The 14,330-nt window shown below is 29.6% G+C and overlaps 2 protein-coding genes across 2 annotated transcripts in view; one reads left to right on the top strand and one right to left on the bottom strand.

Annotated features, from left to right (window-relative positions):
- LOC107454766 (dopamine receptor 1) overlaps nt 1-14,330 on the bottom strand; it is a 239,075-nt gene that overhangs the window by 99,615 nt on the left and 125,130 nt on the right. The window lies entirely within an intron of this gene.
- On the top strand, nt 33-644 carry LOC122269073 (uncharacterized). Its single transcript, XM_043040568.1, has one exon. The coding sequence runs from the start codon at nt 33-35 to the stop codon at nt 642-644; it is 612 nt and encodes a 203-aa protein (XP_042896502.1).

The following is a 14,330-nucleotide window of genomic DNA, read 5'->3' as shown; positions in this document are numbered from 1 at the left end:
GGGTCGAAGTCCTCCCACTAATTCTTTTAGGAATGAGAACTGCTATTAAAGAAGACCTCAACTTTTCAAGTGCAGAGATGCTCTATGGCACAACCCTTCGATTGCCTGGAGATTTTTTCCGACCTTCCAGTACTGGCAAAGAATCCCGCAATGTCCCGGGTTTTGTACAAAGACTTCGTGAGTTCATGTCTACGTTGCTTCCTACTCAAGTACCACGGCACAGACAGCACAATATTTTTGTGCATCAAGACTTGAAAACGTGCACACATGTATTTGTGAGAATTGACAGTGGCCGCCGAAGCCTCGAACCTCCGTATCACGGACCACATAAAGATGTGAAACTCAACGACAAAGTGTTCACCTTAAAAATTGGAAATAAAGAATCAACAGTAACCATTGACAGACTTAAACCATGTTTTACAGACAATACGTCCAATGTGCATCCAAGAGTTAAAAATCTCCCCACAAATCCTCCATATAAATCTATTCTAAAGAACAGTATGGAATCTTCACAACAATCAACGAATCTTACACCTTCCAAACCAAAACAGCATAAAGTTAAATTTGAAAACTCTCCTCGATCTTTAACCAAAACTACAATGAGAGGAAGAAAAGTTCAAGCACCTGTTCGTTACCCGCAATAGACATTTGCGCAGTTTATTTTTGGTAACGTTCGTGGACCTCACTGGAGGGGGAGTACTATGGTGAGCTACAGATCTAGCCTCACCTAACTTTATTTAAAGCTTTAAATTTATTTAACACCGTTGGCAACGTTCCGTTGACAACTGAGTTGTAATTTGGTTTTTCACTTTTCCAGTTTTACTTTTTCATTCTCGGCCGTCAAACCAGATGGTTGTGTTCTTGTTTTTAGTTAATAAATTTAGTTTATGTATGAATGATATTTCTTTCCTTGTACATAACGTTCAATAGACCCTCAAAGACACGGGGGCCTAAAGTAACGTTTTAAGAAAAGTAAAGCATAAAGTATAATAACGCTTTAAAGTAACAGTAAAGAAAGAAAAATAATTAAGAAAATCAATTAAGTGAAAGTAAAGCATAAAATATATTGTTCAAGTCTAAAAAATAACGCATAGAGTAAGTAAGAGAAAAAAGGAATGCGTACAAAAAAAACGTGTAAAAAATAGAAAAAGGAAAGCAACGCGCAAATACATACAAATACTCAAAACTAATGTATATAATTCGTGATAGTTAAAAGAAAACCGCAGAAGAAAAGTAAAATTAAAGCATAAAGTGTAACTCGCAAGAAATAAAGTACCGAAAAGTAACGCGGTTAAAGTTAAGCCTGGAAAGTAATGTAAAAATTGTGCAATTCAAAACATAAGAAATCATAATGCGATCCGAAAAAACATAATGCGAAAAATAAAGAATAAAAAGTAAGACGTAATGTATGTTAACGCTTAAAAAGTAACGATTAAATTGAGCTAATACGTGAAAGTTACAAGTNTTTACAATCATTATTACCTAAAATTTAAAACCTCCATTTCACTATAAAACTAAATTTCGTGTATCTGAACGCAAACAATGGTGGCAACTACTGAACATGAAAGTGGTGCTCGACTCTATCAAAAACGAAGGTTAGTTCCTGATGTATTGAAACACATATAATGTTCTTTCATTCTACTTGGTGTAAAGTAATTTTTTTTTCAGTAACAATTTTGTGTTTTCAGTAACACTAAAATTTATAATGAGAGAAAAAAAGATACATATAATAAAGTTATTTTTACGATACAACTAGCAGAAGCTGATAGAAATTATACATCATAAAATTATTTATACAGATCACCGATATATCAAACTTTATGTATCATTATTACACTACTAAGAACGCGTAAACATATTTAAGCAGCGGAATTTTGATCTACTTGATATTGTATAGAGGCAAGGAAGGAATGATACAAACTACTAGAGATTGTGTTACATAGTTCTAAATATAATGACTTAACACAGACATTAATAGAAAAACAGTAAGCTATAAAATTCAAAAAAATTCAGGTAGCACAAGCATTAAAAGGAAAACAGTAAAAAGAGATTAAGAAAAAGAAATGTAAAAGAACGAGACAGTTTTTGGAACGTCGAAGAGTTAGATAATTTTTGTAGAGATGAATCTTTTTGTTTTTAAGGTTTATACTCACCCAGTTCGGATATTTAAATTTATTTTTTCTTGTCGATGCGATTGATGTTTCAAATAAATAATATGTTTTTAATACAAAAACTGTCTTATTCGGTGCAGCGTCAACGTTGATTTTTTTGTAAGCAAAACTAACACATTTATTGTGAACTTGATGTGATCTTTTTTCCAATTTCGGTGCACAGTGCTCTAAAAAAGGGGAAAATGAACAAAAAGGGACCACCCTAAATTTCTTTTGATCTAATGATCGGAATTTAACGTTCTATGATTCAATCTTAATGATTCGAAAGGGTAACCTCAAATATATTCATTAATTAGTGCAGACGATGTCTTAAGTTACGAAATCAGACATGAAAACATACTTTCTCTGAATAAACTCAAAATATTCGGATTTCTGACCTCCAAAATATAGGGTGGGAATATGGATCCTATAGTTTGATCAGGAGAGCGATTCAAAGTTTACTTTTTGCCATATTTATTGCGCATTTCACCCTATCTCTAGAACTTTTTAAAAGAATTGAAAAATGTTTGCACTCATTTACAGAATTCATTTATCCAAAGAAAATTCCATATAAGATATGAAATTTAATAAATATTTATAATTTTATTGAATAAGAGTTCAAAAATTGTAAGGTATATAATTTTTGCATCATTTTAAAGTATGTCATTTTTCATGGAAAAATACAAATATTGAGCGAAATCGGTTGAATAGTTCGTGAGAAATCGAATTTCAAAAATACGCCCTTCTTTAAAATTCGATTTCTCACGAATTAGTCGTAAGATTTCGTTCAAATTTTGTAATTCGCCATGTAAATTTGCATGTTTTTAAATGATGTAAAGAATCGCATACCGTACAGTACAAGACTCTTTGGACTATTATTAAATAAAATAATAAAAAATAAATATTGACTGACGTGTATTATTTTTGGATAAACAAATTTCGTAATTATGTGCAAACATTTTCAATTCGCATAAAAATTCCTTAAAAATTGCGGAATACGAAAAAAGTAAAATTATCATTAAGAGGTCTGAACTTAGGATCGATCTCCAGATCAAACTATGGAATCCATACTTCCCAGACTGCAGCTAACCCCGATATTTTGGGGGTCAGAAATCCTAAACTGTAAGAAAAATGTTATTTTTTTTGAGTAAAAGTACGTTTTCTTTTGTCTGATTTCGTAACTTAAAACATCGTTTGCCATAATTAATTAGCTTATTTGAAGTCACCCCCTTGAATGATTAAGTTTGAGTCCTAAAACGTAAAGATCCAATCAAGAGTCATTCAAAGTGGTCCATTTTTTTTTCTTTTGTTGCACTGTACACTTTTCATTTTTTATGTACATAAAAGCTTTATTGGAGTTAACTTGAAATAAAGTAATCCTTTACATAATTTTTTCTTGGTTTGTTGAACATCAAATTCGAAAAGATATTAAACACCTCAGTAGAGGACATTAATTTCAGCGCAGGACATTAATGCCAGTGTGGGAACTTGACATCCTAATAAAAAGCAGTGTAACACTCTAAGCGTGTTACGCTGGTAATTTGTTTGATGTTTTTATGTTTTATGATACGCTTCTGATTTGCAAAATACAAAATGTTTTTCAAATTTAGACCGAAGTAATCACTCTTAAAATAATGAGTTGTTTCAGTGTGCTTCAAACTATATTCTTTTATTTAAATGTGCGGATTTTAGAAAAAAAAAATCTAAATAAGGGAATTATAAAAAATTCCAAGTATGAGGACTTTTAATGGAATACTTAAATCTAAGTAAGTACGCGTAGACTATAATCCAGACTAAAGTTTATAGACAGCAATTTAAGATATCCGAAGAGCATCTCCTCCTTAAAATAACCGTTTTTGATTAAGTTTTCTTTCGAAACTTATAATAGTCTCGTAAGAGCTCTCATTGCTAAGTAGTCTACAGACAGTCTTCTTCAAATTAAACATCCTTCACGATATCTACAATTTTAAAAAGGAAAAATGCTGCAGAGAGAAATAGTATTTGCTATTCGTCTGCAGTTACGGTTATAATAATATTATTAAACAGTGAGTAAAGTTTGTTTTTACTTAAGAATAACGCAGCTCCACTTGAACTGAAATACAGCTTAACTTAACTTACAGTAAGGTAAGGTTATAGTTCGTCTAAAGTAAGAACTCCCCTAGCCATACATCTGGACCTGTGGCGGTGACTATGGTAATGAGGCATAACTATTTTAAGAAGGGGTGTAGGCTCATTATATAGGACAGGTTTTGGCTTGGGTCGGCGGGAGAGAGAGCAACTTTTTCTTCCGTCTATTATGTTAGCTCTAGAATGAAGAGAAGATGATCTCCCTGAAATACGCTATTCTTGTTTCCATAGCAGCAGACGGTCTCAGACTTTATGGCGGGGGGAGTTCTCACCGTAGACAAGCTATGCACAGTAAGGTTACAAACTAGTACAAGTAAGGTCTCAATAATTTTGAGCGATATTCTGGTACAAGAGCAGTTTTCAAAAGCTGAAAATATGACTGAGATCTGAATTTGAAGCTCTGACTACTGTCGAAATTAAATTTAATGAACAGTAAAATGTTAGAGTAAATGTATAATTCCGTCTAGAAAAAGAAATTAATATGAATAGTTACAAAAATTTCGTCAAATACTTAAAAAAATATCGAACGACTTTTAATATATTCATGATATTAACTGAGCTAATAGGGAGGATTCACACTTTCAAGTTAGTTGTCGTACGCTCCTGTACGTAAGATTTAATCTGTTGAGCATGCTATGAACTTATTTTAGTTGCTAGGAATCTTTACGTTATGTTGGCGGGGTTTACGCTACAGAGAAAAAACTACAAGCATGCTGTTTTTAACTGTTAAATGTTGTTTTCTGTTTAAACCTTCCTTCGAACTAAAAACATGGAATGCGAAATTGAAGAAATGTGTTGATGAAATTTAGAAATGAATCGTCTGATCTTACGACAACTGGTTTATTCAATAAAAAAATAATTTTTTGTTTTTTTGTTTAGCATTACAGTTTTCTAATTGCACTAGATCCATAAAAAACTAGCTATATTTTTGCTATTTTAAAATTATAAATTATATTTATATTAACTATAAAATTTAATTTTAAAAAATTAAATAATCATTAGTATCAATAATATTTTATAAATATTAATAATAATAATAATTTGCATTTTTTATAACTGAATTCACAAAAATCTATAATCTACCAAGTTTTTCTGCTCACAAAACCATAATTTTAAGTCGAGCAAAGCATCTTGAATCGTATGCCACAGCCTTAAAGAGATCGACTACATCCATTGTAAATGTTTGTTTTGATTTTGTGGTGAAATTTAAAATGATATTTCACTAAGTTTTAGCATTTTTAACTTTCGGATTCTTGCAAAATTTCTTATTTTCACTTACGTAAGTTAGATATTTTTCACGGGAGCATGCGCATTTCACCTGAAAAGACGCATGAGCTATAGAAGTGCGCATGCATCAATTACTTGCAGTGCACGTGCACAATTACTTCAAATCATACGTTAGGGAGGGAGCTTACGAAAGCTAATAAGTTAACGGGGACTGCTAGAATACTATATTAACAGTACAGGTTCACGCATAGATGGCAGCACCAAAGCTGCGTAAGACAAAAAAGTCTAGTAACGAAAAACCTAAATCCTACGTCTAATTAAATTTCTGTTTTATGGTTTTGAAATCATAGTAGTTGTAAATGGTTAAAAACCCATATAATTTTGTATATATGGTTTTATAAACCTATTAATTGTAAACAGTTTCAAAACCTTGAAGGTAAAAAATGCTCGTTACAGTAAACTTTTCGGATGGACAGACTGTTGGAGGATATTTTACCATAATTTTAAAATGAAAATTCCAACAGTGTAGATTTTTTTCCCATTACTTTTTCCTTCCTTAGAATTAGGAAAATAAATCTCATTAGATGGACATTAAATTGCATTAAATGCATAAAAATAGTTTCGTTTCATTCCAATTGATTCCCAAATAGGTTGAGGTTTTCTGCTGCCAAAAAATTAGTAGTTTTAAGATTAACGCATCAAAATAGTTAAATAATTTTAAAGAATGCTATCCATTACTTCAGTCTTATTATAAGTCTCCCTCGCTAGCTGACAAATTTGATATTGAGAGAAAGTTGCTTCAGAAATAGTTAGCTGCCACTTTATGTCAGTTTGGGTAAAGTTTTGGGAAAAGTTAAAAGGACTTGAAATTGACCTGGTCAGCAGTTGAATCTGATACATTGCTCCCAAATCGCATCGGTACGAATTAGAAATGCACACGAGGTACAATTTAGGCAACAACGCAACGTTTCAAGCAAAGTATTATTCCAAACCTCAAAGAATAGTTTACTAGCAAAGAAACACGCTGACATAACAGAAAAAGTCGCTTAACATTCATATGATATACTAAACACTCTGTTAATTATAGATCTAATATCCTTACTCAGGATAATCAAAAATTACACTATGACTATGGTAATGGCGGTGACTATGGTAATGAGGCATAACTATTTTAAGTAGGGGTGTGGGCTCATTATTTAGTACAAGTTTTGGCTTGGGTCGGCGGGAGAAAGATAATCTTTTTCTTCGGTCTATAATGTTATCTCTAGAATGAAGAGAAGATAACCTCCCTGAAATGCGCTATTCTTGTTTCCATAGCAGCAGTCGGCCTCAGACTTTATGGCGGGGGGAGTTCTCACCGTAGACAAGCTATACACAGTAAGGTTACAAAATAGTACAGTACGGTCTCAATAGTTTTGAGCAATATTCTGGTACAAGAGCAGTTTTCAAAAGCTGAAAATATGACTGAGATCTGAATTTGAAGCTCTGACTACTGTCAAAATTAAATTTAATGAACAGTAAAATGTTAGAGTAAATGTATAATTCTCTCTAGAAAAAGAAATTAATATGAATAGTTACAAAAATTTTGCCAAATACTTAAAAAAATATCAAACGACTTTTTATATTCATGATATTAACTGAGCTAATAGGGAGGATTCACACTTTCAAGTTAGCTTTCGTACGCTCCTGTACGTAAGATTTAATCTGTTGAGCATGCTATGAGCTTATTTTAGTTGCTAGGAATCTTTAAGTTATGTTGGCATGATTTACGCTACAAAGAAAAAACTACAAGCATGCTGTTTTTAACTGTTAAATGTTGTTTTCTGTTTAAACCTTCCTTCCTTGGCGAACAAAAAACAAGGTATTCTTTGGCCAAGCTTCCTTCGAACTGAAAACACAGACATGGAATGCGAAATTGAAGAAATGTGTTGATGAAATTTGGAAATGAATCGTCTGATCTTGCAACAATTGGCTTATTCAATAAAAAAATAATTTTTCGTTTAACATTACGGTTTTCTAATTGCACTAGATCCATAAGAAACTAGCTATATTTTCGCTATTTTAAAATCATAAATTATATNACTTTATGGCGGGGGGAGTTCTCACCGTAGACAAGCTATACACAGTAAGGTTACAAAATAGTACAGTACGGTCTCAATAGTTTTGAGCAATATTCTGGTACAAGAGCAGTTTTCAAAAGCTGAAAATATGACTGAGATCTGAATTTGAAGCTCTGACTACTGTCAAAATTAAATTTAATGAACAGTAAAATGTTAGAGTAAATGTATAATTCTCTCTAGAAAAAGAAATTAATATGAATAGTTACAAAAATTTTGCCAAATACTTAAAAAAATATCAAACGACTTTTTATATTCATGATATTAACTGAGCTAATAGGGAGAATTCACACTTTCAAGTTAGCTGTCGTACGCTCCTGTACGCAAGATTTAATCTACTGCGCATGCTATGAGCTTATTTTAGTTGCTAGGAATCTTTAAGTTATGTAAGGCATGATTTACGCTACAAAGAAAAAACTACAAGCATGCTGTTTTTAACTGTTAAATGTTGTTTTCTGTTTAAGCCTGCCTTCGAACTAAAAACATGGACATCGAAATTGAAGAAATGTGTTGATGAAATTTAGAAATGAATCGTCTGATCTTACAACAACTGGTTTATTCAATAAAAAAATAATTTTTTGTTTTCTTGTTTAGCATTACAGTTTTCTAATTGCACTAGATCCATAAAAAGCTAGCTATATTTTTGCTATTTTAAAATTATAAATTATATTTATATTAACTATAAAATTTAGTTCAAAAAAGTTAAATAATAAATAGTATCAATAATATTTTTTTTTAAAAAACAATAATAAAAACTTTTAAAAACTAACACAAATAAAATCACTTCTACCGTTATTTTCCAAAATTTACGGTTCATTCAAAAATGTCAACAATACTACCTCTGGCCCATTGCCAACCCTGAATTTAGTAAATGCATTTTGTTTGAAGTAGGCTTTATTAACTATGGGTGTTTAGATTTAACTACACCTTTCAAGTTAATTTCCACTTATTCAATAGTAACTTAAAATAACCCACAATTTTTAGAGTTTTTCAACACCGGTACTTATTGCACCACAGTTTTCTCTGTAGCAGCTGGAAGAAAATCTTATAAACTAACAAGAATCGAATTATTGAATTTCGAATAGAATCTTCCAATAATGTGCGGTTCTACTTGAGTCTTTAAGCATTCATTCAATTAAAATATCAGTTGACACACCACATGCGTTTTTTTTTCTCCTTTAAAATTAATTTTTAAAAGAATCGGTAACTGGCTTATTGTTACTTTGGGAAGTTTAAGCGTTTATTGGATTTTAATGTTTTCTTTTAAACTTTTAATGTTTATTTAAAATGAAAATTTTTTTCTTTAAAATAAGTTTGATTGAAATATTTATCTTAGAACAAGAAGACAGAAATTGTCATTATTTTCTTTCATTCCATTTTTCTTCGACGACATTTTTAAACAAATATTTAAATATTTTCGGACTAGATCAACATAAAACTAACTCTATATGCAAGGCATGAGATATATATATATATATATATTCCTGTTCCTATCGCATTCACGGATCGTTGACCGAGTAAGGCCTAATAAAAATTTGCCTCTGTCTGCAATAGTAATGGCGCCGATTTCTCTCCTGAATTGTAGATGAGATTCTTTTGTAGAAAGGAAATTTCCACAATTTTTCTTTTCTCTTATTTCCGACAGAAGAAAAAAATAAATGAGCTTGATTAAATTCGTTGGACTGGAAATTTACTTATAAAACGAAGTATGAATAAAAATTCTTATTTTCTTTAAGTCCCAGCTGAAATAAATTATTCAGAACTGTGAAGATAATTTAGAGTTGGCGCTTCTTCTGTATGAAAATTAATTATGATCCCTATTAGTAACTTAATTTTAATCTTTAGTTACGGAAAAGTTACATTAGTGTAGTACGAAATACTCTGCATTCTAGTGAAATGTAATTTTTTGGTTAGATTGTTATAAAGAAATCCTCATTATTAAGTCATTTTGATTAACTAAATTTAAAGTGTCTATGAGAGGTGCAAAAATATAGGTTCGTAATTGTTATTGATTAGGTAAAAAGATGGAACTAAGATGATTGATTTAGTACAAATTTTTTATACTGCATTGCTACAAAATACAATACATGTGTATAAAAAAATTCATTCAATCTCTTATAATATAAAATTATAAAGCTCGTTTACCTAAAGATAATTCTACACAAAATTTAAGCTATCATATTTGCTTTTTATTTTATTTTACATGATTTAATTTATTATTTATCGAAAAATATATAAATTCTAAGGTTCACTAACTTCAATTCGAACTATGTATTTTAAATAATAAATAACCACATTTAATTGAAATCAGACGCATTTTACTGGAAAAATAAAAAATATGATTTTTCTTTTTTGCTTATATGATAGATTTTATTCAAATGTTTGATTTTGTCATTTAAAATCATCTAATTTAAAATGTAAATCATTGTTAGGTAATTCAATGAATAAATGAAACCAGATTGAAAACGTTAAAAATAAGTTTGAAAAAAAGAAGACAAAAATTAAATAAAAAGAAAAGCAAAATAGAAATAAAAAATATGATAATAGACGATTTGAAAAACCAAATGAAGAAAACCCAAAGCAGAAAACGGATATATGATTTATTCTGCATTCTGCTTAGAAAACTGAACTTTTATTTTTTCCATATTTAAAAATTAGTTATACATTTCTTCAACAGACGGCGCTGCTGACTTGATTAACCGTAAAAGAATGTTTTCTGAGGTTTGACTGACCTATTCTATTTGAAGTACCGGCACGGGGGTGTGTCCTTAGACAGCAGCACATTTTACCAAATGGTGGTTCATTTTGAAAACATCATGCTATAGTATTTCTAAGTTAGAAGTGCCACCTGTTGATGAAATTTAAAATCAATTTTGAAACTTTTTAAGAAGTAAAACTCCAGAAGATATCTAGATATCCTTAATCTACATACATCCATTTTCTGTTGTTTTTGTTTAGTTGATTTTTAAAAATATGCATCTCTAATGGGACAACCGGGAGAATATAATTTAAGAAAGAAAAAGTACTTTGCTTTTGAATGTAATGAATATTTTGCTAAATATTGAATATCCAATATATTTCTTTCAATTTTCAATTTAATTTGAAATCAAATACTTGTCTAGATCGTAATCAAAATATCAGAAATCATCTTGTTCTTTCAGTTTCCTCGGAATATTGGCAATAAGCGCCATTTTAATTACAAACGCGATCAAAGATATTTTTTAAAAGACCAAAGATCAAAAGAAAACTGATATATTTGATAGAATTAAAGTTTTTAATTCCATTGCCTAAAAGTTTGTTTTAAAATGCTTTTGCATTGCATTTATTAAAGTAAATTTTCTAGGCCTATTCATTAATTTGATGAAATTTATGAATTTGTCCTTAAAAAAATCATTAAAATTTGAAGCATATATTAACAATGTAAATTAAATATTTTAATCTTAAATTGCTGTTTGTTAAATATGAGTCCTAGATAAAACATAAAGTAGAAGCTGAAGATTAATCGAGATAGATTGAAAAGATATTTCCTTAATAAGTGAGTTAAGAAAGTTTCGTCCATTGTTCACGGGCGCTCTTCAACCCTTACGATTGTTTTCCTTTTTTTTTTTGATGATAAGCAGATTTTTAAATAAAAATTATTGAATTAAAAGTTCCCCAAAAGTTTTATTCTATCTACACAGATTTAATTCTCGACATGACAGAGATAATAATTAAATCTAGACATTTTGTTCGGTTATTATAGAAACGTGTTAAATATTTTTTGCCCAAGAGATTCAGTAATGAAACGAAAAGTTAATTCTTAGTATTTTTAAGCGATTGTAAATAATTATTTTATTTGCACATGTTTTCTGTACACTGTTTTGCATCAAATACAATATAAAAATAAATATAATTTTGCAAAAGTTCTGTACAAATTTAATTTTAATAATTACCAAATGGTAATCCATCAAGCTTATCCAGCATGATTATCATAATGCTGTGTAATGAGGTAATATCATTAAATTACTTTATAATAAATTATCACCAAGATTATTTCAAAGCGTTTAATTTTAAAAAGAAAATTTGTTATGATTATTATTCTCAGTTTTAAAAAATCAATGACAGAAATAGCTGACTTAAAATAAAAAATTACTTATTTTTGGCTAATTGCTGTTTGGGTTGCAGTTGGTATTGCCTCTATTAGCCTAACCCAGAGAGATGAGAACCTAAGTTCCTCAAGTGGCCTCTTAAATTTTGCAAATAAAATTTTTGATATAATTTTGAGTTTAAAAACTGAAACAAGCATAAACTTAAATTGTTCTTATTTATCATATTTACCTTTTGTTATAAATCATAAAAAATATTAAAATATTCAGTGAATTCGGCATTACGTGCACTGAGAGACACAATTGCCCCGGGCCGACTTGTGAATTATTAAATAGGGTCCTGATAGCTGTTATAAAGGTTCACAATTGTGTGATATTTCAAAAGTTGAAAAACGTTTTCATTTCTAGTGGTAAAATTCAATGACAAAGAATGTTATAAAATTTTGTTTCCATACTCTTAGAGATACATAGCAAGCAATAGAGGGAAAAAAACATTATGTGTTCCCATTTTTAAAAATAAAAATTTGAGAAAAAATGAAAAAATAATTGTGCTCATCTTAGAGATAAAAATGAACTATAGAGAATATTAAAAAACATGGTGTTCTGATTCTTAGAAAAAAAAACCTTTTAAGAAAGAAAAACTTTCAAGAAAGAAAAAAATTGTACTTTTATTCTTAAAGATAAAAATAAGTTATACAGAAAATGCTGTGTTCTGATTCTTAAAGATGAAAATAAACTGCAGGAAAAAAAAACTTTCTCATTCGTAGAAAGAAAAGCAAACTGCAGAGAAAAATGAAAGAAAAATGTGCTCTCATTCTTAGATATTAAAATAAACTACAGAGAATGATTAAAAAAACATCGTATTTTCCGATTCTCAGAGAAAAAAATTGATAGATAGAAAAAAAAATTTCATTTTTAGAGATAAATAGGAAAATGGACTATACATAAAAAAGGAAAAAAACTATATATAGGAATAAACTATGCAGAAAAGAAGAAAAAATATGTTCTCATTGCTAAAGATAAAAATAAACTACAGAGAAAAATGTGTTTTCATTCGCTGAAAAAAAAAAATAAACTGTAAGGAAAGAAAAAAAAAGTAATGCTGCGCTCTTGAATTCTTTAAACATACAAATAAACCAGAAAGAAAGTTTAAGAAAATGCTGTGGTCTGAATCTTTGGTGATAAAATAAAGAAATAAACATAGAAAGATGAAGAAATGCGTTTTCTGATTCTTAGGGATAAGAATGAACTTCAAAGATAAAAAGAAAATAGTTTTCACTCTTAGAGATATACAATAGTAATCTAAGGATCTTAGAGATACAAATTACAGTAAAAGTTATATAGAGATAAATAAAATTAAAAAAAATGTTCTCATTCTTAGAGATAAAATTAACTGTAATGAAATATAAGAAGAATGCTGTGTTCTTATTCATAGAGGGAATAAACTACAAAAAAAGATTTAGAAACAAATTTTTCCATTCCTAAAAATAAACTGCAGAGAAAACGTGTTCTCAGTCTTAGAGATGAAAATGAACTATACAGAAACAAATACAAGAATGAAAATTTCAAAATTTGTTCTAACCGATGTTATTTTTTCATAATACTTTTAACAACCTTCAGTTGTGAGCTCATTAAATAAAATGAGCAAAAATCAAAGCGAAGAGAAATCTAATAATTTGAAGATAATAGAAGAAAGCCAATTCCAGGTAAAAGAGGAAAAAAATTATTCGTCTTTTGTCTTTAACGAGAGAAGGCGGTAGTTTGAGCGATGATCTGTCAACTTGTTGTACATTTCAGGGGTATGTCACTTCAACTGATAGATGACCCCTCCCACGTGATTAGAAACATGCAGATGCTGGCGAGAAATTAGTTCTAGAAAGGCGTAGACACTTTCTTTGTTTACTTGTTACTTAAGGCGTAAGAAGTAGATACTTTTATTCGATGCCGTACTTTTTCTCCCATACCAATAAAAGACGAATAGACAAGAAATCTGAAAGAAGTTTTTTTCTTTTTTTTATTCAATATATTCTCATCCATCAAGAAAGTGTGAAGTTCGTTATTTCATAGAATAACTAGATATTTTATGAAATAACTACAAAAGACAGTTAAAGTAAATAATTATAGAATTCTACGATTTAACTAGGTATTCCATGGAATAACGATTACTTGATTATTAAAGTTCGAAATACAGCACTCGAAAGTTCTTTGTACCAGTTCTATCTGCTTTTAGTTAGCTTTGAACCTCTTATAGCTGCTTTGCAATAATGTGTGTGTGTACGCTTTATTAAGTTGCTTTTAGAGGCAGTTATTGATATAAGCAATATGAGAAATAATAATTATATCATCTGCTTTTCCTTATTACTTATCAATAAATAATCCGCAATAGGGATAAAATGTAGTTTTTGCGAGATTTCAGCTACTTATAATCAATTAATTTATAAAATGGCTTTAAAATTGTTTATTTTTCCTTTTGACGGTCTGTCATTAGTTTAGGTTAAGTATGGAATTTTTCATCTATTATTTATTTTAACTGACCTGTCTAGTTATTTTATGAAATACCTAGTTATTCTATGAAATAACTGAATTATACACTTTAAAGGCAACACACACCCACACAGATATAT

The sequence above is a fragment of the Parasteatoda tepidariorum genome, chromosome 3 (genome assembly GCF_043381705.1).
Source record: "Parasteatoda tepidariorum isolate YZ-2023 chromosome 3, CAS_Ptep_4.0, whole genome shotgun sequence".
Taxonomy (NCBI): domain Eukaryota; kingdom Metazoa; phylum Arthropoda; class Arachnida; order Araneae; family Theridiidae; genus Parasteatoda; species Parasteatoda tepidariorum.
The sequence above is the reverse complement of the archived record's forward strand: the minus strand, read 5'-3'. Positions and strand labels throughout refer to the sequence as shown.